At 38.3% G+C, this 27821-nt stretch overlaps 1 protein-coding gene across 8 annotated transcripts in view; it reads left to right on the forward strand.

Annotated features, from left to right (window-relative positions):
• Positions 1 to 27821, forward strand: part of PCDH15 (protocadherin related 15) — an 821537-nt gene that overhangs the window by 528627 nt on the left and 265089 nt on the right. For all 8 annotated transcript variants that reach the window (XM_055808474.1, XM_055808447.1, XM_055808438.1 and 5 more), the window contains 2 exons: positions 12994 to 13154; positions 17059 to 17214. In XM_055808474.1, coding sequence (XP_055664449.1) covers positions 12994 to 13154; positions 17059 to 17214 — 317 coding nt within the window. The remainder of the gene's footprint in view (positions 1 to 12993; positions 13155 to 17058; positions 17215 to 27821) is intronic.

Below are 27821 nucleotides of genomic sequence, written 5' to 3' on the forward strand. Positions count from 1 at the left end.
ATGGTATCCTCTCAGAAAATGTAAATGAAACAGAACAACCTGTCTCTCTGAATCACATGTATCTTGTGCATAAAGGAGCTGATGTCCAGGTAGCAAGTATTGGTCAGGGAGTAGGAACCAGAGGACCTTTGCTTGATATCCATCTTCCAAAATCCTGAGGCTTATCTGTAGGGAAAGAGCCAGGAAATCCTGGTTGCTCCAACCTGACTGTTCCCTCCTACGTTGTTTTGGGGATTTGCAGGTTCTCATATTTGGCAGGGGGAACCTAAAAGCCTGAAGATCCCTGGCAGCAGCGCTTCCTACGGGTCACCCTACCTTGGAGTTCAGGAGGCATGGGCTCACTGTGGAGATCCCCATGCTCTCCAGTGGATTTTTGGGTCAGATTTGGCATTTGAGCTGGTCCGAGGTGACACCACAGGTGTCAGCTCAGGCTCCTCTGTGTTCTTGGTGCTTGTAGGCACAGAGAGCCTGGTCTTGTATTCTCAGCAACCAAGACAGTAAAAAATGAAGCAGATCTCTGATGAAAACCTGTTTGTGTTGAAGCAGCATTTGTCAAACCTGACAGAGAATGTTTCCAGGAACTTAAAAATAGTGTTATCAGAAAATTATCAGTCAGGGATCTTGAGAGGAAACAGAGGCACTGCAAATACAAATGTTATCACACCTGGTCTGTAGTTGCCTCAAAAAAAAAAAGTCATTGTAGTCACCACTAAGTTAATTCAGGAACACTTCCAGTTTTCAACAGAAATAGTTTTCAAAGTTGCATTTCTTTCAGCCTATACGTGCAAATTTGTCTCATTTATGGACTGGTCAGTGTACACTATGTAAGTGCTGGTGGTCTCAGTTTCTGATTTTAAAATCTGGCACATTTGCACTCAGTATGGCAGGTTGCAGACGTAGTTTGAATGCATTCAAAGGAAGAGACAGAACCTCTTGACTTATGGAAGGGTTTGGGAAGAGAAAGTCCAAAGTTAAAGAAAATGAACATAAATTTAAAGGAAAGTGCTTGGACTTGTGGGTTGAATGCAATGTCACAGATTTGTGTTAGATGAAGAAAAAAAACAGGTGATGGAAACTGCGGTGTGCTCGCAGGTGAGGAGGTCTGTTCATGGGTTTGGAGAAGGAAGGTACCAGCAAGGAATGTTTTGCGGGTGGCCTTTGCAGTTTTGTGCAAAGTTCATGAGAAAATGCCCTGTCTTTCTGCTGAGTGCAGATGCCACTGGTCCATTTTACTCTACAAAACACATTTCCGCCCAGAAGTGTTTTGCAGGTATAAACTCTGGTCTCCTAGATACTGGGACTTCCCAGGCACATGGCATAAAGCTGGGACTCAGTTGTGAGCACATGGTGACTTTGCTGTATCTGAGATGTGTGTGTCTGTCTTAACTATGAGGAGCTGGACCATGTTACACAATCTGCAATGTGTTGTGCTAGAAAGTAGCTTGCATGTGTGTCCTGGGCTTCCACTAACGTCTCTGTAGTCATGTAGCTATAAAATTGTTTTTGCTTTTTCCTGGCTTGGTACCTACTTGGCAGATGAAGAAGAAATACAGCACTTATTAATGTTTATTAATAAGGTCTCAATAAAATAAACAGGTCTGACATAGGAATAAGATGCTTTTGTGATAATGTTTAAATGGGAAGGCTTGAATATCCCTGGGAAGATGACTCCTTTTAAATGCAAATATTTTTGTTTGCAGGTACCAAACTTAATAATTGATGCACATAATCAGAGAATTTGTGTTCCCAGAAGTTCTGGCTGGGAATATACATGAACTTTGTGAATATACATACTTCTCCCCAGAGTAGCAAAATAAACCCAGGGGTTTTCAGCATGGCAAGGTTACTCTCAGAAGTGATAACTTTCAGTGCAAAAGCTAGTTCATAGGTACTGTGGCAAGAAACTTCCATTACTTTGGGGTAATTTTTACCTTGGAAATTGTGGCAGAACTTTGCCATTCCATAACTTGGAATTGTGTAAAGATTCACTCCCTTGTGCTCCAAGGTTTCCTTGTACTGATTCTCCCTTAACTCTAAGTGTTCAGTAAGGCAAAGACTAACATTCCGTTTGTGACTGTCATAAACTGGGCCAAATTCAGGAAGAGGTCCAATATGCGAATGGAAGTAAAACTTGCTGATGTTTCTGCTGTCTCTCTACAGGATCATAGAATAAAAAACTCTTAGTCTGTTTGGCTCCAAGAGTAGGTTAGGGTTTTTTTCTTATGAAAGTTTGTCTGATGTCTTCCTAAAGGTATCCGGTGCTGAAGGTTTCCTTTTCTTAGAAGCCTCAAAATATTTCCTGGGTTTAGGTGAGGAGCTTGTCTATCTGGCTCTTTTTCCAGTTCCTGAATCCAGGGCTGTCAGCCATCTGTTCTTACTGTCTGACTTGCCTTTCCAAGCTCAGACTAGTTTGTTCATTTGCTTTGTTTTTAGACAAGGATGTTGTGTTTGCTCTTGTTTCTGTTGTACAGCATTGTTTTCCTTCTTTACAACCCCTTTAGTAATTTTGAAAGCATTTTCCCTTATCATCTGATCCTGATGAAATGCAAGGATAATTCCAATGCTGTTTTTTATTTCTCACAACAGAGTTTTCTAAGTACAATAAAAACTTACAGGAAACTTACTGGTGATAATGTGCTTCCTTTATCAAAGTAAGTGGACTAAGTTGCTCCAATTCCAAATTGCTTCATCCCTGAAAAGCCAAATGCAGAGTGGTTGCATTCTGCCTGTTTATACATAACCTTGTTGTTGTGCACTGCATCTTAAAAATCTAAATCACGCTCAAGAATTGCTGTTGCAAAGGTCTTCTGGGAAGTGAGACAAGAAACAAAGTGTTTGCTGGAATAGCCCAAAGACTTTTTAACTCACTGTTGACTGTAGTATGTGCATTTTTATTTTCTGTGCTGTATGGTAACAGGAGGGATATTTTCTTTTTTAAATATTCCCAGCTATTTTAGCCTATGCTTTGGGTTTGGTTGTTTTTTGTTGTTTTGTTTGTTTGTTTGTTTGTTTGTTGTTTTTTTTTTATTTTTTGTTTTTTGTCTTGATAGCCTTTCCATTGTGTGTGTGGTACTTTATAAGGTAACATTTTTGTTCATGGTCATTTACTTTGTGTCTGTACATGTTGTCTAGTATGAGAGCACTGATTTGGGAATATCTTTTTTGAGAACAGGCAGCTTTTTGTATAGATAATGGAGAATATTATGTCAACCTTAGCAATCTGTTTCTGTTCCCATTTGCTAAAACAAAAAATAAAAGGGGAATCCCACAATTCATGGTCTTTCAAATTTTTATTTCAGGAAATATTTTACTTTTGTGGGGTTGTCAGAGACTCAGCAGCCTACTTGGCAGATGAGCAGGCAGTCTGGGGGCCAGGGGGGCTGCTGTAAAAGCCCCTGGACCACTGCAGAGGTCCTTTGGGCTGCCCTGGATCCAGCAACCTTGAGCTCTCCTCCAGCTGACTGGGGAAATTCTGCTGCTCTGCATAGCCATATCTGCTGATTTGGAGAGAGATCAGTTTATGAGTTTTTCTTCAGTTAGCAGGTTGATGTGTTTTGAACATATGCATCATTAGCTGTTTGGAAATAGTCCCTTGAGCAAAATATAATTGATGTCTTCTCAATGTATGCAGTTGTGAGCTTTTAAAAGCTTTTGAAGAAGAGCCTGTGTGGTTTGTAAATGCCTCTAACGTCCTTTTTCCCTGCAAAGCTAGTAAGCCTGCAGACAAGGGAGATCTGGAGCATTGCCTGTTGGCCTCTGCTGCAACCAGGGCTAGGTGGATCTTTGGTCTGATCTTGTACAGGTATTTGCGTATGTAATATTATATTATATTTATTTATAAATTTTATCAAGTATGATTTTTTTATGTTAAAAACAACCTTTGTAAATTGTGTTTTATAGGGGTTGAATTTTTACTAGCAATTCAGTGTAAACTTTTAGAAACATTTTGAAAAGAGTGATTTTATTTCCCTTCTGTACCATTCAGAGTTTGAACTGGTTCAAAAGAGTTTGCAAATGTTAACGTGAATAGAAAATTTTCCAAGGAGAATTTTTTGAAGACTGAAGTAGAAAAAATGATCTCCTGTAGGGGAAAGATATTCACTTATCTCTCACCTGTCCCTCACAGACTTGTTATGCTTTGCCACTTTCAATGCAGAGCATTGTTGGACATCTAATAAAGGACTTTGCAGACCATAGTCTGATCCCATAAAAGCATTCCTGTGGTCCCATGTTGCAAAAATGCTGCTAAATATAGAGAAAATCCACCTTTGATATTTAGAGGCTTTGTTCAATGATGCTGGTTCCTGATCCCAGTGCTGAGTGAAAGGGAGGGCAAAATGTGAGAAGCAGAAAGCTCTAGAGGGAAGAGGGATGATGGAGGTGTGTTGCTGTGCGTGATGTGGGTGGGTAGGCACAGCAAAGTGCATCTCCCAAGCTGGATACAGAAAGAGAAATGAAATATTGGCAAGGCCTCATGTAAAGGTTCCTTCTGCTAACCCCCTTTTTGGTTTAAGGCTACTGGAAGAGGGCCTAGGAAGCAGCCAGTGTAGCCATGTATCCAGTGCTCTGGGGAGGGAGCTACATCTCATTCCAGCTTACCTTAGATTGCTGCTATAATAACCAAGAGTAGGACTCCGGATTTTGCTCTGTGTAGTCTGTCATGGTATGGTGGAGAAATGTAGTCTGTTGAGATCCAAGAAGTATAGTTAATCTTTTGGTAGAGGTACTGGATTCTGTTGAGGCATGGAGAAATAAAATAATGGTATGTTAAAAATCACAAACCTGATTTAGTCCTTGGACGCTGGCAAGCTTTACCTACGTAATTTAGGTTTCACAGCACTAAGAGGCTTCTGTCAGAAACACTTGCAGAAGAACACAAGAGCAATGTCAGTGGCCTCAGCATGGGGCCTGGTGGTGACCTTTCCCCAGTGAAACATTAAAGCAGGGAACAGGAGGATGTTTCTGTGAACCAAGCAATTATCTTGCTGCTGCAACCCTGAGCATTAAAAAAAAAAAAAAAGTTGTTTTTTAAAAAGGATTTCTGAAGAAATGTTTTTCTGTTTTAAGCCTTTAGAATTCATTGTTTTCGTTTTTTTCTTTTAACTGTGTAAGGAAGGATGGAGTGCTTGTTTTTGTTTGAGGTGCTCCTTTGCTGTCATAATTTTACAGGATGGCGCTTTGTACAGAGTAATGTATGACCTGGGGCTTAGACTAAGCTTGTAACTTGTAAACTCAGTCCCCAGCCAGACCCCTGTCTCCCCAGTCCTCAGTGGTATTTGTGTTAGGGCAGTGTCGTCCCTGCAGCCTGAATTCTTTTCTATATTCCTGCTCTGTCCTGTGGCTTTTCAAAATATCTGCTCCTCTCAGTGCTGCTCTGTGACCCAAACTGTCTGCTTCACTTCTTTTCCCTGGACATCCATCTCTGTCTTTTCACACTTGCTCTTTATCTGTTCACCTCTTGCTCACCCTTGGGGAGGGGGGCGAGATGTGCATGGGGTGTTACAAAAAATTAATCTAGGTTTATAGACCTAGAAAGGCAAGTACTGAATATTTAGTGAACTTAGTAGTTAGCATTTGACCATCATGCTTTCCTCTTCTGGTTTCTTTTCATCCTTATTTGTTATGTTTTGATATAGAGTGTAAATGCCATGGGTCAGATTTTTCAGTCACATTTGAATCATGTGTGAAGTACACAAGTGTTTCTATGGCTTTATGGGACCCTGGTGCCATTATTTGTGAACATGGAGGTAAGGTGGGGAGAAAGGACCATGATTCTAAATGCCCTGCATGACAGGCATACATATAATCTGAACTGATGGTGATCCCAGAGCTGCTGCCTTTCCCCACTCAGGACCTCCCTCTATGATGTCTTTCCATCATCTTGCTGCATCACTTCAGCCTGGGGCAGGCATAGTTAGTGCTAGGTCTCTGTCTTCAGGCTGGCTGGGAAGCACTAAAACAAGAAAATGGGTCACTCTACAATGGGCCCACACTGGTACTGTACGATGCCTTCAGGACAGATCTTTTCCCCATAGTACACAAATTCTTACAGTGGCTCAAGGTGGGAATGCAGAAGGTCCATGTGGGAGGACTAGGAATAAAGCCTTAAACCTGAACTTGTCAAATTCCTAGTTTGGCCCAAATAATGGGCTGATTTTAGTTATGCTCTGTAATTGCTTGGAGACCGTGGCTGCACGTGGAGCAGGATGGGAGAAGATGGGCCAGGATGGCAGGAAAACAATCTTGAAACAACCTTGGAAACTTCTTAGAGCTCCCTACTGATGATGTGAGGATGGAGAATAGGAAATATGTAATCCAGGAGGAAGCTTTGTAGAATTATCCTATTTTTGTGTATGAATCTACAGCGTGGATCTAAGTAAGTTCATGATAATGTTGAGGATTTGCTTCTGCAATAAGTTTTTCATTTTCCATTGACTTCTAATTTATTGCTATTTAATCCATCCTATTCTACAGACATACACCTTCAAATGTAGAAAGACAAGTTTGTGATCCAGGTTTAACTATGAAAACTCTGTAGAATATAAAAAAAAAAAGCAACTGGCATTTCAACTGATCCATCTAATGCCTTTCTGTAAGAAAATAATCCCCATTTTCAAATTGCTTTACAATCAGTGGTGGGCAGAGGAAAGCAGTACAGAGATACAGGTGTCTGTAATGCACGTCTGCTGTGCTGAAAGAAACCTGGCATATTGCATGCTGTGTAAATGTTGCTCAGGAGTCATAGAGTAGAGAAGCTAGTGGGTGTGTGCAGGTACAACTCAGGTTCTGCAGCATATTCTTAACAGTCCTGAGCAGACAGAGGTGAGACTGGCACATGGAGAGCTTCCTGAATATGTCTGACGTCGCTCTGCCTGCTTTGGTTTCTTCAGCTTGACCAACAGAAAATGCAAGCACAGAGGCACCAATGGGAATGCCATTTACCCTTTGGCAAAAGGTTTATAACCACTTGGCCCATCCGATATCAGGTTTCCCAGCTCCAGTGAAGATGCCCACCTGCACATCGGCCCAGCTGTTGCTCACTGTCAACACCACCAAGTCTGAGCTTGCCAGCCTGCTGCTGTTCAGAGGTCCTAACTTCAACAGCTCTCTACAAAGCAGGACTTTCTCATTTCTTTAGGCTCCCTATTCTTGCTATCCTTGTTTGGTTGGTTTTCATTTTTTTAATACACTAGGTGTGAAAACACTTCGTTGCTTTAGAGTGCAAAAGTGATGAGTTTCCTTCCATCTGTTGACAAGTGTAGGTACTTGCCCTTACTAAAGCTCGAAGAGTTAGAGAAGCGTATGTATATATAGACATGCCTTTTAAGTACCAGGGTTTTTTTTCCACTTGTCTTTTGGACAAATGAATAAGTAATATGCCATGTTGCTCATTTAATGTACAGTGCATAGGATATCTGATTCTTTCTTTCCAGATGGGTACCATGCATAATTCTCCCTGGCTAAATACCACCAGCTGAACAATTCACAACTGGTGTTCCAGGGTAGGAAATACCCTGTGTGTTTAATATAAATTCCCTGACATGTTACACAGACTTGATTAATATACTGAAATGAAATATATATTCTATGTTAACATCAGAATGTTATTTTTAATTATAATTTATATTTCTATAAATATATTTTAATAGATTTTTTAATATTTTTAAATTATATTTAGTCTTCTTATACATCATACAGCTGAAGTAGCTGCTAATATTTTTTGGCAATATTGGAGTTAATCATGCTGTTGAAGGTCAGTTTATCTTTTTATCAACTTTGAAAGTAAGAATTAAAAGTTTTAGACTGCTATGGAAGGAAGGATAAGTACATTTGGATGATACAAAACTTCGGGGCTATACTTCTGCCTTGGCTTCAGACTTCTCTTTAGGCTTTGGCTTCAGCCCTGTAGCTTGCTTGTGAATGCTCATGTGCTTCTGGGATCTCTCACAATTTTCTGCACTGAACACAGCTGAAGCTGAACACAGCCCATCTAGTACTTAGCATGTGGAAAGCTACATGCTGTCACTGTGTACAAGAGCTTTGTTTGAGGGTAAGGTCTGTCCAATTTGTGTTTTGCATGTCTGCAGAAATACAGCTTTCTACATTTGTTGCATTAAGGTATGTCTCTGATGTCGCTAGGAGTGACCATCCATGATGTATGAAGTCCTTGGGCCCACTATTGGGCACAAAGTTGAGCTTTTGCCAGGTGCACCCCTTTGATATTGTCACTGGGGAGATGGGATGTGCTCCACATGCCTTGAGCTCAGTAACTGCAGAAAGAGAAAGCGTAGATGCCTTTTAATTCCTAAAAGTAAAGTGTTGCAGGTATCATTCTGCCAGAATGCTGTTTTCTGAGTCATGTGCCAGCATGTTATTCTCAGACCAGTCGTAATTCAGTCACTCTTTAAAAAGGGCTTTACCAAAACATTCAAGTAAAATAATCCCAAGATGTGTCTAAATCATTTAATAAGTGGGTCCTCACTGAGTACTATGCGTCTGCTGTCTTTAGTAAAGCATACATTGCAAATTCCATATTTCATGGCTTTCGCACACAAGTCCCTCATAATGCCCTTCCCATAGAAAGATGAGCTGCTGTGGAGACTGAACTGTAAAAAAAACAACTTTCCCTGTTATTTCATCTTAATGAAGATTTTCATCTTCTGGATTCCTCTTGAAGGAATAGTTTGGTGTAGAACTATTGTTGTAGTATTTTCAGCACTCTATAATTTTTATTTTTGTTGTCCTGTTTTGTAGCTACTTGTTGAATAATTCCCAGCAAGCTCCAACATAATTTCTGAGTAAATGTCATTATTTTTAGAAAAAAAGATTAGACCTGAAAATAATAGCTCTTTACTTTCCTGTGCAGTCTGTTGTTTTCTGGCTTTTTATGTTTGTTTTTTAGCCAACAGCTTGCTTGACTTTGATTCCTTGAGGTTTATTCTGTACTAATCCCTTGAAAATGACCAAGATGTTTTATTTCCACAAAACATCTTGGTCATTGGTCAGGCTTCAGTTAAGGTGAAAAAGCAGCCACATAGTCCTGGTCTCCACACAGGACAAAAATCTGTTCTTATAATCTATGTGTGTTCATGCACAATCTAACTTTCAGATCAGTCTTTTTTTTTAATTAGACAAGAAAAATATCACTAATTACAGTCCATGGTGTCCTTTTCAATGACTCATGCACACAGGACAGAAGTGCAGGGAACAGTGCTGAAATAGGATCAAAAATCTGGGTGTTTGAATGTAACTTCCCAGAAGCTGTGTAAAAGAAACGTGCATCTACATGGGCCATCTCTCTTCTCACCATGAGTGGCAGCATCCTATTCAGGTGCCTTCAGCAGGCTTTGACCAACCCATCATCCCTGACCTGTACTGTAAAACTGAAATTCTAATATAATTACAGAAGGAGGAGTGTAACTTTCATAACAAGGTAAAAGATTTCACTTCAGCTAGAGCGTTGTTTAAGCTTCTGTTTGCACAAAAATTTGTGAAAGCAGTTTTTTAAACTTACTAGATTGGTATATTGCAAATATAAAGAATGTGTTCACTTTTGTGCTCAGATGTATGGGTAACTCATATTGAATTGCATATATTCAGGTTTATTGTTAGTAGGTTACCTTCCTGGAATTTTAGGCCAAGGACAGAGGCAGGATCTAGGGAAAAAAAATTTATGGATATCTAAAGGGGGGAAAAAAAAGACCCACAATGTCAGATTCTTCTAGTAAATTAGAAGAATAATGTATTAAGGATGGCTCTTAAAGGGCTTATTTGCAAACTGCTGCCTCTTGAGAGAGTACAAGAGCCTCATGAACATCTGAAGAAAAATCAGTCTGTTTTTAAGAACAAAAGAATTACTGAATCAAAAGAAACCAAATAGAAGTGCTTTGTTAAATCAAGCAGATAGCTGTTACAGAGTGCAACAGAGAAAAGTTGAATGAGATGCAGAATTCAAAGCGGTGAGGTCATTTAAGTAGCAGTGTTTACTAGAGACACTACGAAATTCATCATCACGTCAAGATTTTAAGTTGATTACTTCTTTTAAAGTATGTAGTTGCAGTCATTTATTACCAGGTTCATTAAAAAATAAAGTTATTTGAGCTCTTTAGCCCTTTCAAAAGACTGAGTTTGGCAGAAGTCAACCCTTTAGAAACTAGGCAAGGGAGGATGAAGCCTCCATGGACAAAGAGCAACGAACCACGGTGTATGTAGCCTACACCGAACCGAAGCTGCCTGCAAATGCCAGGTAGTAAAATATTTGGTGTATGTCATTGTAAGGACACTGTTACAACCACTGTTGACTTCTTTTGCAGCACTTTCCTCTCTATGTAGATGTTGCAGTCTAGAATTACACTTCTTTTTTTTGCAATCTTTAATTTGTGGAAAGTGCTTCTGGTATTAAACCTCTTGTATCTTGCCACTTCCAAATGCGCACTGCCGGGAGGAATTTTTATGTCTTTGAGGTATGTGTTTTTTCCTCTGATTACTTGTATGCAGTTCATGGAAGGGTAATCACTGCCTTCACAGGGGTGTGGCCCTGTGGCCTATTTTATTAGCAGCCAGAGCTCTGCCATGATTATTGGTCTGATTCCTTTAATGTTGCACGTGCTGGGTTTTTCTACAGGCGGTGTGACTGTGAAGTCCAAAAGTGATTTCCCTTGCTACTGTTACTTCAATCAAGACTACTAATGTTAGATTATATTCATAATCTTGAGTTTTGTAGAAACCAGGGACCAGTTTTCATTACAGGACAATATTTTTAGGTTTTTAAAATAAATTTCTGAGGAGAGAAATAAACCCTCTTTATATGTCACAATTGTTTTAAGCATCTAAAAGTGTTGTATTGGTGGACTGTTGTGGTAGCTCTGTGTCCTTGTAACTTGTGCTGTGATGCCCCTTTACTTCTTCTGGGCTTATTAGTCTTCCAAACGGGAGAGGAGAGAAGCTGTTGTCGCTTTTTCCCTCCCCTATTTCCTAATTACCCCCTGTAGTATATTTTTCTACTACTTTCCTAACCCTCTCCTATTCCCTTTTCTGTGTCATTTGGTTACTTCAGTTGCCCCAGTTCTTCCACCCTTCAAGTTCCTCCTTTTCCCAGCCAGAATTTATATGTGTAATATTTTCTATAAACACCACCTTATAGATTTGCTATACACAGGTGGTCCTTCCTGAAACACCTATTGCTGTGCTGTTTACAGGTGAAAACTGCTGATCTTTATTTCCCTTGAGAGCCATTTGAATGGAGGTATAGAGCCTTCTGTCGGGATTAGTGGTAGTGAAGATGTAGCCAGAACTTAGACTTTGCTTTCAGATCTGAACAAGACTGGAAAAAAATCAAAACAACTGAAGCCATTAGGGTGATTGTGTGGTGGTATCTTGCACGTTTTTTTTTTTTTTCCAAGGAGGCTTTTCTTGGGGCACCTTTTGTTCAGATTACGTCAAATTTGGATTGCTGACTTTTGTTTGCATTATAATTGAGGCACAATGATGAGTGCAATACACAGATAATGGTGAATTTTGTAGATTTTAGAGAAATTGGTGATGAGGCATAAACACTTTGAACTGTCACATGGTTGGTAATCAGCTTGGTTTTCCTGATGAAATCCTCTTCACATTAAAACTGATGGTAGTCTCCCAAAATCTGTATGGCAGTTCAAGCTACTGGGTCACAGTATAAATGTACAGAATGTATTGCACAAGAAATTGTGCTGATAGCTATAAAACACATGGGTAGCAACTGTGTTTTCCATGTGGCTAAAAGGGCATTGCTCTTCTAACTTGAAACAAGTCTTTGGTGCAGAGTTATGGGTGTTTGGCAGTATTTTTTCTTGTCATTGCTATTGTGTTATAAAAAAAAAACAAACTTACTGTGGTGTTTTCCTCAATAAGACTGTAAACCATTTTGCTGTGGTTAAGAGCAATGATTAGTTTTGCTAATCAGTTTTTACAGAAAAAGCATCACCCCAACTCAGAACCAGTCCCCCCAGATGAATATATTTATACAGGCTCATCGTTGTTATAAAGTGGTGTAAAGAAACTTTACTCTGTTCTTTGGAATAAATTATTTGGGCTCTTAATACAGGAGGTTGCGTGATAAATATTTTTAATGTAAATGTTTTGCAGCTAGTGACATTCACAGATTTTCTTCATAACTATTGATGAACTTCAGCAAAGATCATTTCTTGTAATATTCCATTATGAAGAAAATCGTGTAATGTTAATTTTTTTAGAAAAATGAAATCTTAGAGAGTGCTTATAAATATCATGCAAGCAAATCTGAAACACTGGAGTGCAGTGTTTAGGGTAGTTAGTAATGCTTGACATTTGGAAAGTTTTACACAATAAACTATGTACATCGTGTGAACTGACTAATAGAGCTGTTAGGCAAGGCTTTTAACTGACAAGATGGGTCAAAAAAGAAAAAGAGCATGTTCTATATGTTGGATAGATGGCTGGTCTGATTAAGTACAACCTTTGTCTTGGTAGACATACTTTTCATGTCTTTTATGCTGCAGAGCAGTAGTTTTCTGTTGCAGAGCAACAGAAACCTTTTTTTTCCTGAAGAGCTTAGTGTAACTTCTTTTTTTATCCCCTCACCTTGATATGTCACTCTTGCTGTAGAAAATTTATTCTGGTTTTGGTTGTTATTTCAGTTCTTTCATTTATTTGAGGTGAGATTGGGTGATGATTGCTCAATGGAGAGGAAACTCATAATGTTAAATAGATAGCTGCATGTGATGGGTCTCATCATCAATTTAAATTATTGTGCACTGCAAGTGCTTCTTCTGGTCTTGTCTGAAATAGCTTCAGTGTCAGAGGCAGTTTTTCATTACAGATAATAAGGTTCAGACTTTTTAAACATACTCAAAACATAAAATACGAGAAATCCTAGTTAGAAAACAGTATTTTTATTGCTGCAGTTGTTATGAAAAATATATAGAAATGTAGATGCCTATATAAATTTCTCCCTGAATGTGTTTATTGCTTTTGCAGGCACTATCCTGGTTGACAACATGCTGATCAAAGGGACATCAGGAGGGCCAGACCCCACCATTGAACTCTCCTTAAAGGACAATGTAGATTACTGGGTGATCCTCGATCCTGTCAGACAGATGTTATACCTAAACAGCACTGGACGAGTTCTGGACAGAGATGTAAGTTTGGGGTTTACTGTTTTCTTTCTTTACTCCCCATAGACATTAATTTCTAAATCTGTGTATGCTCGTAGAAAGACTGTAAACACAAGACCTGCTAGAATAAAATAGCTGCATTTATCTTTTGTCCCCGGGTGGATATGAACAGAGTTAATTTGATTCTTTATTAGGACTTGTTGGGAGCATGCAGAAACTTGACCGTGTGTGCAGTTATTGTATGTGGATGAACACAATGATAAAGACCAAAAAAATAGATGTGTGGGTTGGCAGAAATACATATTAACCCAAACTTGACTTTTTTACTGATTTTAAAAATGTTTTTATTCTGTTTTGCTGCTTTTGTCTGGAAGAAGTGCTGCTCACCTCATGTCCCCTGGCACTTATTAAAAGCCTACTATACCTGTGTACAATCACTTATGAAATGAGAGAGAGAGAGCAAAGGAATTGTGAATATTGCAATTCACTTAAAAAGCTTGACATATTCAGTTGAGAATGTGCTACTTTAAATTCTGGTTTTTAAGGCAGCACAAAATTTGTGTGGTATGCTCATTCCTAACAGCATTAAAGAAATATTGTCAGGCTAAGTTTGATTTTTATAAAAAAGAAAGATTAAAAGCACCAAATAAACAGGGGTGTTCTCATCTATGCTAATTTCATTGAAGAGAAACACTTTAAAAACAGAGACATTTTCTCACGGTGTTGCAGCATTGCTGCGGTTCATCAGAATCTGAAAGGAAAATTGACTCAAAAGTGATGGTAATCAACATGGAAAGAGTGGTTTAAAGATCAAGAGTTCTTTTTTGAGTGCGTGAAAGTTTGTTTTATATTAGCTTGATTGATTAATTTGTCTTCTCCATGTGTTTTGAGATGTATTCCTAAGTTACAAGAAACAACATGCAAATTTTTCTACATTTCCATTTTTAGTTTAAAAGAGCTAATTGAATATAGCTGTTCTTAATTTTGTTTTAATTCAAAAACTGTTTTCATATGTGAAGCAAGGGTATGCAGCACAAAACATGACAGAATGGACATGGTGGCAAAAGATTTCTCAGTGGGCTGGTGGAGTTGGAATTTCCTCAAGTGCCAAGTGGCCAGCTGCCTTTGAGGAGCCAGGCAGGTGCTAGAGTACATTTGGCTTTTCAGTTTTATTTTTAAGTCAGAGCAAAAAGTGAGAGTCCCTAATGGGAAGGTGGGGCCTAAGAGCCCCTCCAAGAAATGTAGGGTCAATTCTTCATCAGCCCACAGAAGTCTGCATATACATATGGCATTAGGAAGCAGAATTAATTCTGGTTAGATCAGTGCTAATTCTTTTTTCAATGCCCCTTTTAGTGACACTTTTATCTCTACAGGTTCATTCATCTGGGCTGCTTTACCTGAATCTAACTAGATGCTTTACCAAAACGACCTTGTCAAATTATTTGATTTCTGATATTAGTTAACAGTCTAACTAAACTCACAAATACTTTACATTATTACATATGGACACTTTACTCTTATGTTTTTTGCAAGAAGGTCACAAGGAAACAAGTGGAGAGTGTATGTTTCTTATATAGAGGTAATATTGGTGGTTTTATATGGGTATTTAATGTGTTATTTCCTCATTTTTTACTATGAACTGTAACACTTCTTTATGCCTAGTCCTGCAGTGCTGGCTAAAATTACTCATTTGTGGTTGTTTAAGTTTAATGTGATATGAAAAGAAAATCTGAGATTTAAGGTAATTGAGATTTTGGATGTGAGCCCTACTGTAGCTGTCTTCTGTAGTTGCAGTGAATTACTGTAAGTCACAAGCTAAATAAAATGAAAGAAACCCACAAAATCCCCACTGATTAAGTAAAAATGTGAAATTTATGGGCATGAACTTGCTTAATATGGCTCCTCCTTGAAGGCTGTTTCCAGCCTTCAGAACCAGAGCTGTACTAACCACTAAAATGCAAAATCATGCAAGAGTATGTTTCCTCTTTTTTTTTCTTTTTAGAAACAAAAAAGTAAACTGTTTTTCTCAACTGTCAAGTTAAAACCATGTGAAACTTAGTAGCACCAATAAAATTGGGGGGTTATATTAAACTGAACCTTAAAAATTCACTTGTTTGTTACAGACCAAAAATTGTAGTCTCTGATTCACAAATGGTGCCTATATAATTGCATTCTATATATTTGGACACTCTTCCCATTTTTCTCTCCGATGTCTCCACTTGTCAGCTCCCTGCTGATTCAGTTAGCCTGATCCTGTTCTTTTTTTATTGCTTCTCTTGAATGGCAATAATATTAAACTCCATTGATTTTACTAAGAATTACAGTATGTTTTCCAAACATAGTCAGATAAAAAGAGAATTCCAGACTTTTCTTCCAAAACTGCAAGTACTTAGGAAGGATGAACAGCAATAAATTAGAAAAGAAGATGAAAGGCGCTGCTAAAAGGTGTTGGGATAATTTGTTCCCAGTATCATAAACAATTTGCTACATTGTGCTATTATGTATTTATGTTTATTGTCTATAAATGCCTAGATTGATGAGTGTTTAAAGACCTGATTTTAAATCCAAACACTGACCCAACAGAAATGGTACATATGTAAAAGTATTGTTGGTCCTGTGCTCTGTTACATTTTATCAAAGGAAACAAACTATTTTTTCCATGTTCTTGTGAAAAAGACCAAATCCAGAACATCATTTATTTACGTATCTATCAGTGCAGCTAATGAAGTTTTTCTTGGGCATTGCTAATAAATCTAGGTAAACTCAGTAGCATTTCAGGTTTTGTAAAGGTGGCCTGGAAATTCTTGGATCTTTTGCAAAGAATGCCAGCTTGTAAAATAAATGGAGATTATAGTATTAGAGTCTTAATTTCAGTTACAGGTGATGCTTGGTCTGTTGCTACCTGTGGCAGAAGTTACACTGATGAAAGTTGAACCACAACGTAGCTGGCTGCAGGTTTTTACAGTAAAGGGAAAGGACTTTTACCTAAAAAGCACATGCTTTATTTCATTGCAGAAGAAGTTGAAGGTAAACATGTAGGGAAGAATAAATGTTTCCTGTAAGATCTCTAGACCACCATAAAGCACCCTTCTTTCTTCAAGTCTGCTGACTCATTAAAAAGTGATTAGCGCCAAAGTCCAAAGGGTAAAGAAAAGCAATATGGTTCTAAAATCCATTATAGCAAAACTGGAAAATATCAATCAATCAAAGAAATTGTAGCATTTAGAATGAGTGAAAGCATGATTGCATAGGTCTATAATTATGGTATAATTGTAAGTCTCAGAATCTCAGTACAAAACCTGTTTGCATTCACTGTACAGAATAGTATGGCATAGGCATCTTCAAATTATGTTTTTGAACTGTTTATTTTCTGGAGGAAATTGAGGTTAATAGATACAGATTTTTTTCATTTTGTCCCTTCCCATGCTTTCTTGCTCTCTGCTGAGTGTTAGATACAAAGTCAAAATGGACTTGCTGTCAGTATTTTACATGCTAGACTGTTACTTCATATATGTAAATTGGCACTTGCTGTGGTGGGGACATTGTGAATAGAAGTCATGCTGGAATGCTGTATTTCCATAGCAGTGTCTCTGAACTTCCATTTCAACCAAAGGTGCCTTTCCCTTTGTGCTTCTTAGAATTCTTTTATTAACTCAGGTAAGTAGTAGTAGCCTTTCTAGCTTAATTTTCTTTACCCATTCATCAAGTTTTGGAGTTATTTTTATTTGAATATTATGATGTTCACTGGAGTAAACCCAACAAGACTCTGGACTGTCTACACTTAAAGGACCAAGTTGTTTCTAAATTACTTGGTAAATGTAAGTGGTAGCATATTGAATTGACCTTTCACTTCCAACATTAATAACTCAAAGGTTAAAATATGTGACATTTTCTAGGTATCTTTATAAAAATGTATTTTCACTTACAGCCACCAATGTCCATTCAATCCATTGTGGTGCAAGTCCAGTGTGTTAACAAAAAGGTTGGCACCATTATCAACCACGAAGTACGGATTGTGGTGAGAGACAGGAATGATAACTCGCCTCAGTTCCAGCAGCAGCGATACTATGTGGCAGTAAACGAGGTCAGAACTGCTTACCTTTTTTTCTTTCTCTTCTGCGTGGTGTCATTGCTAAATGCCAGCTTTTGGTTCTTTCACTTTTTATTTGAAAACCTAGTAAATTCAGTTGTTATAAAATCCCTTCCATTTGTGTCACTTCAGAAAAACACTGCACAAACAGTACACTTTAATTTTTAGTGTGTAAGCTGTTCTTCCTTTTTCTTAATGAATATGAGGATAAGCACACTTTTCATCAGGATGCTTGTAATATTGCAGAAGACACTAGAAGAATCTGAAGCTACGTTATTTCTGTTAAATTTACAAAATGTTTTACTGTGTTATGCAGTTGTATCAACAAACCTGGAAGCAAAACAAATGCATTTGACAAACAAATGTAAAACAAATAGTTCAGAAGGTTTCATTAACAATACTGAAGCTTGGCAACGTGCAGTTTTAGTTTATTGCTGTTTATTAAATGATGTCTGTGAATGGAATATGGAATTTTTTAATGCATTTTTTTAATGAAATGGAGAGCAGTGGATTGGACTTTTCATTATTATTTGAAGGAAAAGTTTTACTTATTTCTTGAGCTGGTATAAGTTCATTTCACTTTACAGTTAAGTTTTTTATTTTGTTATGGATTGAATAATCCAATAACCAGTACAAAGGATCAGTGTTTTCACTAAGTATGTGTCCTGGGGCTTTAGTAATAAGAAGTGGGAGTGGGAACTTACATCCAGAAATGAAAATGTCCAGACTGAAACTAAGAGGAGAATGGAAAGATGGGTCAGTTTTCTGCAGGTAAAGATTGAAAGAATTACAGTTGTATTAAGAAAATAAAGCTGTCAAATACGTAGCTTGCATTGTGTCCCTTTTGGGGTTTGGTTCTGGGTGGGGTTTTTTTCTGTGAAAGAGCATGTCTGCTTTCATGTTGTTTGATTTTTAGTAGAATTGATTTTCTGTTTCAGAAAAACCCCCACTTTCATAGTTTTGTGTGTTTGGGAGATTCAGCTTTCAAGGTGTCTGCATATTGCTGCAATCACTGCACTGCTTTAAGTGACCAAGCGTGTAGTGATATCTCATAGTGATGTCTCTGGACATGTCATAGGTTCCAGGAAAGGAGTGGGAGAGTTGCTTGATGAGTTTAGGCTTAATTAAGACAAAAGTATGAAGGAAAAAGCCAACCCACATATTATTTTTGAGTAAGGGCCTGAAGTTGGTACAAGGATATACAGATTTTTCAAACTTGCTGATCTCCTGACTGGTGACACCTTTTAAATTGAGGTTGCTTCCCTTCAGACAAATTTTCGACAATCCACATGCTGATGTTTCTTACCACCAGAATTTGAAAGTTGCAAAGTATCATCTGTATGAATAACAGTAAAGTCCTTCTTAAGCTTTTAAGTTTTCTGTGGTTCTGCAGAAGTGTTGTGGAAGTGCTTCTGGTCTTGAGTGAAGGCAACATAAACATTAGTCTCAAGTGCTTGTACGGGCTACAATGCAGGTCCCAGATCCCTTCCAAGACCTGCATAGTTTTTGCATTAAAAACTAAGGCAGGTAGTATGTCAGTGCTGTAATACTAAGGAAGCAAGGTTTTTCCATAATTAGAAGTCCAAAAGACAGAGTGGAAAATGTGCCATTTAAAATTATTTATATTGAGAAATTTAGCAATGTTCCAAGTATGTGCAATCATTTATTTGCATTATTATTATTAGACAAAATGCAATGCTGCGCTTCCCGCCAGTTGCAGTTCTGATTTAATTAGCTTCTTTGTTTCATTTTATCGCTGTTACGCTTATAGCTTCTGACATGGCACCACTGTGCCCTTCAGCAGTACCCAGTGGGTTAATGCTCTCATTAATTAACCAAAAAAGAGTTCACAAAGCATCTCAGACTTCCTCAAAGGTTTTAGTGAGTGATTACATTTTTTAATGATAGTTTATTCTACTAGTAATTGGCACTGCCTCTAATGAACTTCATTATAGGAATGCACTAGAAGGAGGGTTTTGTGGTTATTTTTTGATTGCTTCTGGTCTTCTGTTTTTAGTTTGCTTGTAAACTAAAAAGTACAGAAATGTCTCCTACATAAGTAACATAAAGTAAATCAAAAGACAAGTAGGTTTAAATATTTACAGCTACCATACATGTAAGCATCATAAATGGCTTCTATTTTTTCTAGCCAGGACATTTTGTCTGTGTCAGTTTGGGGACTTTCATGTTCAGGTGCTTTACAGGGTTGTACATGGCAGTTTCTCCTATCAGCTGCCATGCCTCTCTCTCACTGTCCTACGTGGGGTGCAAAACACATGCACTGTGGCTTTGTATCCATACTACAGTCAGGGGTGCTTGCATAAAACATTAGATGGACTTTCCACACATACTATTTTATTCATCTACACATACACAGTAAGTGTTGGATTTACAACTCCTGTGCTAACCAGCTCGGTAGTCTGTGCACTTTGTAGGTGTAGTATTTCCCAAAAGCTTTGTGCTTCCAGTAAATGCCTACTGTCAGGAAATTCTGGGCAAATAAGTCTCAGCCTTGAAATTACCCCAAAATGTTTTTTGGCAAGTAAAGTCTACGGCTAAGGTTTTCCCAAGTAATCAAAACTATTATAAATTATTGGCACCTGTAATACGAGTTAGTAATACTGTAGCTAGATTTTATTTTATTAGGTAGTTTGTCAGTTGCAGAAATGTCAAGGGGTGAAATTACATTTTAGAGAAATAGAACGGTTTTCATGTCAAGTATTCTTTATATTTGAACTGTTCACAACGTACTAAAATTAATTTTTAAAAGAAGCTGAGGGTAATTGTAATACCAACATAAATCCTAGTTTCACATGTATCTTTTCTATTTGCACATAAATAGACGTGGTTTAAAATTAAGCCCATATTTTTCCAGAAGTCTTAGAATGAGATGGATTTGATAGGGTAGTGTCTAATTTGGTTTGTACCAGAAGGTATCTCAATCCTTACACCTGATTGGTTAAAAAAGGAGGATGTATGTACGGAGTTAGACTAAAAGCCCCACTAATCGAGTAAGTTTTCTGTCAGCGGCCCTTGCAGATGCTCAAGGAAGAGCATAAGGATCAGGTGATGCTTTCCTACTGAGCTCACCCAAGCTCCAGTCACTTGTAGTTGTAAACTATGTTATACCAAAGGCAGTGTATGTAATATCTTTTGACCAACGTTTCCTTTCCCAGTTGCGTGTGAACATGTATATATTACAGGAAATAGTGACTAATCCCTACCAAACTTTTCTGTGTTGTCACAGGCATCTGTCACAACATCAGAAGTTGCACAGGTATAAATTCAGAAATACAATGGTAGCATTTTTTTTATTTTCAAAGCCATACTTCAGTTTTAAGATTAGAGATTATCATCAGTGCTTATTTGCTAATGCCTGAGTATTTCTGAGTGATGATATTCCCTTCTGTCTCCTTTCTCCTACCTCTTTAAGTTCCTCCTCAAGTGCATGAGAAAGCAGATTCTATGCCTTAAGGCAAACTTCCCAAATCTTTAAAAATACGTAACTCTGTGGTCTCTCTTATGAAAAAGCCATGGTCCCTCCTTTCCATCCTTACCCAAGGTGTTCTATAGTCTTTTTTTCATCATGCCATGTGTCATCTCAGGCACTGAGATGAGAAATATAATTTCTTACTCTACTGCTTCAAATATCTTCATCTGGATCCTAAAAATCCTGACTGTATACATGCTGTCTTTAGAATTCGGATCTATTCTGCATATTGTCAAACAATTCTTAGGGATTTAAGTTTTAAGTGTTTCCGTCTGTCATTCACATGCTTGTACATATAGAAGACCCCTGGGTAAGGTGATGGAAAATTAAAACATGCAAAGAAATTAAAGTTCCCCTGAAGCACGTGTGTGGTTTGAAAATGCATCTTTTGCATCTAAGTATAAAAATTACCATTACATGTTTATTGAAGAAATACTTTTTTCAGAAGCATCTTAATTATTCTGGTAAAAGTATGGACTTGTCATATGTAGCTGGAGTATGATTGTTCTTATACTTGTTAATGCTGATGGAACCTGTAATATTTGTTTGACTTGGTGGCTTAGCTTTGAGTGGCAGTGCTGGTATTGATATTAATTTACAGTTAAAACCTGATTTAAAGTTTAGCTTCTTAGTTTCAAGTGTAAATTGGAGTGTCTGTTTCCCTAAAATAATGGTGCTTATTAAGCAGTGTTATTCCCTAGGCATTTATAAATGAAATAGCTAATTAGAGTTAGTTAATAAGAAAAAAACCCCCTTATTATTTTTTTTTTTTGGGGGGGAGAGCAAAGGAAACACCCTGCATGTGTATTTATGTACACGCTTGTGTTTATATGTATAAATAGTCTCCGCTCTTTCTTTGTCATCCATAGTCATAGCAGGCAGCTCATGCAGACACAAAATAGCAATCTGCTTAAAATGAACTGGCATTTTGTGCAAAAGCTATAGTCAGAAACGTGGGGTTGCAATTAAACTATTGACTTTGTATTATTGGGTTATGAAACAGATTTGGGACATAATTCAGACAACTTCTGAGTAGTGCTTCTCTGATGTCTGAAGGAACTAAGCTGATCATCACCCTTGGGCTGCTGCTGCCACATGTAGCACACCACAGAGTCTGTGTAAGCACTAGGACAGAAGTGGGCTCTTTTCCTTCATGTCATGACTGGCCCAGTGCCACTTCCCTGTAAAGAGTGTGAGGTTTCAGGGTTTTGTCTCTATTTTCATCTGGGTTTGGTTGGGTTTTTTTTCTTTCTTCTTTTACTGTTGCTGCATGGACACCCGTGCTTGTGAGACCGGGACCACTGTCTTAGTCCATAGCAGGCTCTGGCATCACCACGAGTTCAGTGCAGCATAAGAGCAGAAGCACTTTACAGGGGTCCTACCATTTAGAAGCAAGTTTCCCGTTAAAATGCTTTTGCAAGGCAAAGAATGTGTCTCAGCCAAAAGATCCAAACTGCTATCCACAGCAATGAATCTCCTCATAAAAGTAAAAATGAGTTAAGCTTTACGTTAACATTTTTATGATAGTTAGAAGTACTCCTCAGGGTTAATTCCTTTGTTTTGTGTTTACATATTTTTTATTTATATGAATATGTCACGTCATTATTCATTTAGAGAAAAATCCTGGCAAAATGACATGAGCTTGAGGCTAAATTTGACCATGTGTGTTAGTGACGTAAAGATATGAGTTATTGCAGTGTATTAAACAAACACTTTAGTTAGCGTGAAATTTAGAAGAATTATGCAACTCAGTTAATGTTCTACTGGCAAATCTATAGTATTGCCACAGAGATTTTAAATACATGTGACCTAATACAGTAACTAGAAAGTTCTGCTGCTAAGGCATAGTTGTGGCTGTCTGCATTTTGTGTTAAAAACATCTTAACAAATTTTTTCTCAGCTAAATACAACTCAAATTCAGCATTGCCTGGGTTTTGTAGTACTTTTGTGTATTAGTTTTTCACATGAGCCTTTCCTGAGTCCTACAGAGGTGTTGTTCAGGAGTATTTAATAACAGGTTTTGTTTGGAAATGGTAGTAGAGTTAGAATGCTGTTTGAAGTTAGGATTATTTATTGAACATACATAACTATATAGCTGCTTGTAAACCAAAATTTTAGAGTTGGAGTGTTTTGGGGTTTGGGTTGTTTTTTGGTTTTGGGTTTGGTTTTTTTTTTGTTGGTTTTTTTGAGGGGGTGGGGAGGGGGGAAGGTGTTTGGGGTTTTTTTCCCCCCCTGAAGTTGGGAAAGATGGGAAATCCTTTGCAAAATGAGTGTGTTTCTTGAACTTAAGACTAAGTTGTCTTAAGACTTTGGCTTTGAGCTGTTGAGAATTATAACTTGTGGTGAATTTTCATTTCTTCTGGTGTAATTATTCATATCTTTTTCCTTGTGGTATTGAAATAATTAATCTCTGCAGGTAGACATCATCAAAAGAATATTAGCTCGGAATGATTAACTGTAAATCTTACTTTGCTGTTCGGGGGCACTGTGAAAAATTATTCATTTTTAACTTTGTGAATAGACAATAATAGGAAAATTTATTTTCAAAATGTTTTATGGAAGTGTTGAACATTCCTGTCTGCATCTAGACTTCTAATAGACATAAATCATGTTGAAAGAAATTGTTAAGCATTACAGCTGTTGACTGTGGAAGAATAAGATTTATTGTGTGGATTTCGTCCCTATTTGTTTAATTGCATTCTTTTGAAATCTTACTTGTTTCTTATCATAGTGGTTCTTTTTCACCACATTGAATTCCCACAGAGGTTATTATCCTCAGACTAACAATCATATAATTTTTTCTTTACAATTCCTAACATTTTATTTTGCATAAGCTCAGACACTCTGTGTGTTCAAACAGTTTACTATGCAATTTCAGTCCCTTTCTGTAGGAGATACTGAAGTTTAATATGGAGAAACTAAATTATTCTCCAAGATGTTCTTTGAAGTAGGCATGTCTAATGGGAAGGAGGCAAGAGTGGCTGTAGAGATAGCTCAAGCAATGCTTTCTGGAGCCATTTTTGGGCCATTCTGAAAGGCAGCAAAGCAGAGGGGCTGGAAGGCATATTTCCAGCTCCCCCATCTCTCAGAAGACTTCGTGGTGGAAGATTTTTCAGAGAATGAACTCAATTGGAAACTGTGGGAAGTGGGTGCTGTGCAGAATCTCAGCACTACAGGTTGACATAGCAATGGTGTGAAGTGGTTTGAGCTCTAAGTCTTTAATGTCTAGAGAGTGTGTGCATCTACTAAAGAATGAATATGAACACTGATTTGAGAAATTATATCTTATATAGTATATAATACAAAACCATCTTGATGTTCTGCTTTTTGCCAGTGCCAAAAATCTGATTAGCCAGTTTGTTCTGCTTGCACATGCATGTATTCAGATGGCATGCCCAATTTATGTCTGCGTGAGATCAAACCCAGTCTTTCACACGGCTCTTTTAGCCTTTGTATACATGTTTTAGATGCTTCTATAATAATCACTAGGAAAATACACCCTTCACACCTGTGTTACCTGTCTTCTTTTCCTAGGGATTCGATTCCTGACAGGCTGTTTGCATAATAAGGGGTCCTTATTTAAACAAGAATAGTGGGGTTATGCATGTTGATAAAGAACAGTGTGTGTATATATATAAATATACACACTATATATAGAGTCACATTTTGTAAGATGAACTGAATTCTTCCTTATTGTTCCAGCAATAAAGTGAGTGGATGTTGGCTTGGACTTGTCCATCAAGGCCCTCCAGTGTGGAGCTGGTCACCAAAGGCACACTCTCCATTGGTGCCAAAGGAGATGGAGGCTTAGTTAAAGTCCTCTGAGGGGCTGCTGTAGGTGTCAGGTGGGGGCTGCCTGTCTCAGCGGGATGGAGCATAGGCCACAGCCATGGAGACAACACTCTCATACTTACTTAGGATACCTATGTTTTGGAGAATGGTGTGGGAAAGACCTTCTACTCCATCTCCTGATGAAAGCATCAGACATTCAAGTTTGATTCCAAAATATCTTGGATCTATCATGCTAACTATAACTAATGTATGCAACACCTATGGCCTAAGACTATAGTGAACACTGTTGCTCTGATGTCTGATAGTAATTCCCTCCTCTTTTTGCCACTGGTAATTCTTGATCACTGCCATATGGCCACTACTATGATAAAGAATTTAGAGGGTTGAGAACAGTCAACCCTCACAAACTGTTGGTAAAAGTAATATTGCTGGCTAATGGTAAATCATCACAGTGTTGAGATCTCAGTGTAAAAAGATTATGTACCTTTGAATGCCTCTCTCACATGATTAGAAGTTGAGTTTGAGACATTTAGTTAAGAACTCATCTAAATTTTTCCAAAGGCTGCTGTAATCTCTAATGTGAGACCTTGGGCAGGCTGGAAAGTTGAGTGAGAAGAGGGAGTGCTAGGGGCTTTTTTTCCAGTGTCCTTTCTATTATCATTTGTATTGCATAAAAGATGATGTAAGTAAAATAGAAACCTGTATATTGGGTTCATGAAGGTCTGCATATCTGCAGTCAGTTATTTTGGATGTAATACACTGAATCCAAGACTTTAGCTCTTGATTTTTACTGTAAGAGCATGCAATTGTAATTCTGGTGTTTACTGCTATTCCATTTTTACAGCTGTCTACTTTGTTATCACTTAATGACGTGCTTTACAGTGCTGGAGCCTTTTTATGTTAGTCGTCATTTATCTGCACCTTGTCAGGACCCTGATACAGCTGCTTTTGATGAAGCAGAGCAAATAACTATTTCTGAGCAGAGCTGCTGGCTGAATTCAATGGAAACCAAGCATTTACATGCTTCTGAAAAGCAACTGAGCTCTTTGCTTCCTTTAGCTGTGAGTGCCTGTGTAGGTCCAGCTCTTCTTCAGCCTCCTGGCAGCTGTGGAGGTACCCGGTTAGGGGAGTCTTTCGTTATCTGGGACGTCTGGAGCTCTGCTCTCTCCCTTTGCAGGACATGGCATCACAGCATCTGGCTAGCAGGAGCAGGGCAAATACCTCCTTGTGTGTCTGTCAGCTCTTGGCCTGTTCTGATGTGACAGGATTTTTTTTAATAGAGATTTGTCATTTGATTTCCAGCAGTAACTTCTTCCTCTCCTGAGAGCATGCTGGTGTTACAGCTGCCTGCAGGTGTTGAGCAGGGAGCAATGCTTTGCAGTGAGTCCTGAGAGATGTGTAGGCAGCCTAACAGAGCGGTGTAGTTAACGAGCGTGGTGGTTGACAGCGTGTTCCCTGCCCCGCTTTCCAGCCTGCTACACTTGTGATGTCTTCAAAGCTGCTCCTTACTCTTTCGTCTCAGAGCACTAAGGCTTTTTTTCTGTTTTGATAGCAGAAGCATGGGAGATTTCTATCAAATGCCAACCCCTGACAAGCCAGCATGGCTCTTTCCACTAATGAGACTGTATGATTTAACCACTGATTAATTGGTTAAACTATTTTATTTAGTGTTATACTGGGTGTCTGTGCTTAGGTGGTGGCTGAAGGGTCTCTGTGAGGAGATGCTGGGGCTGCCCTGGGCTGGTCACAGTCAATTCCAGCCAGTTCCAAAGGCTCCAGCACAGGGCACAGCCAAGCCCTTCAGCCAATCTGTTGGTGCCTCAGGGAAGCAGATTTCAATTAAGAAAGGGAAAAATTATGTGGCAGCAAGGAGTGAGAAAAAAATTGTGAGGAGGAGGGGAGTACGGGATAAAGGAGTGAAGCTGAGCTTTGGGAAAAGGGGTGGGGTAGGGGAAGGTGCTGTTTTGTCTTTGTCGTCATCCAAATGTATTTTTTAATTGGCAGTAAGTTAAATTAATTTTCCCCAAGTTAAGCCTTTTCTTTCTGTGTGGGTAAGTGATCTCCCTGTCTTGACCCTTGAGCATGTTTATTTGACTTTCTCCCCTGTGCTGTTGAGGAGGGGGGTGAGAGGGCACCTGGGTGGGTGTCTGTCAGCTGGCCAAGGGGAGTTCACCATTACTTAGGTGAGGGGGATGAAATACAAGCCCTCCTGTAAATTTTCCAAATGGTTTTCAGGTTGCTTTGGTCTTCTATCCCCTTACAAAAACATGAGAAATCCCCTTCTCCACTATGCTTTGTATTAACAAGTATTAACTGTCATAACTGCTTTATGACAGTTGACTGATTTTATACTGACAGGCAAGGCTCATGTTTCTGAGATGATTGCTGTCATCAGTTCTTGAAAGGCTGCTACTGTACCAGAGGTACAAGGCAGAGAGTCTCCTGTGAGATAATTATCTCACAATTAGTGAGGATGAGGGAACAGTCAACTTCCTACACCCACATGTGACACTTCTATCTATACCAACAGTAAGCAAGTCAAGTTTATAGCAAAACATTAATATACACAGTTGTTGTGGCGTAAGTGTAGATAATGTGAATAAGTATAGTGTTTTATCATAAAAAAGGCTTTGAATTGGTATTTTTTATTTCAAAGATGCAGTATTCTCAGCCCTGAAAATATTTCTCAGAGAACTGTCAGCCATTAAACTCTTAATTAGCAGCTTTATAAATGAAACGAGACCAGGAACTATGACTATAGAAGGAAAAAGGCAGTTATTTGCTTTATCGCGGTAACTAAAAAATATGAAAGTGAAATAGCATCCTCATCTGCAACAAATGTTTGAATGACTCTTTGTCCTTTGCCACCTTCTCACAGCATTTTAAGCCTTTTTAGACCCTATAAGTTTTAAAGATGTGCAACATATTAATGTAAAATTTGGAGAAAAGAAAGGAGGTCAGTAGGTCTCTCTAAATTCATGGACCAAAAATTTGGATGTGATGACATCAGCAGTTGGAAGCATGGCTAGGAGCAATGTCTATGTTGAATCCAGAACTGTTCATTTTTTTTCTCTCTCTTTTAGGCTGATTACTCGCAAAGTTTTCTAAATATTAAAATTCAGAAATGATGACTCCCAAGAAGTCAGTTGGACTTCTGTCCTTGATCTCAATGGGTCTTGATTTCATGCTGTGTATCTGCGCTAGGATAATTATAAATTGATTCATTTTCAAAAATATAATTTTATGGGTATTCAATTGCTGCCAACAACATATTGGAGAAACAGTATCACTCTCGTGTTTGTTTTAAGCCATAAAGCTC

The sequence above is a fragment of the Falco peregrinus genome, chromosome 1, assembly GCF_023634155.1.
Source record: "Falco peregrinus isolate bFalPer1 chromosome 1, bFalPer1.pri, whole genome shotgun sequence".
In the NCBI taxonomy this organism is placed as follows: Eukaryota; Metazoa; Chordata; class Aves; order Falconiformes; family Falconidae; genus Falco; species Falco peregrinus.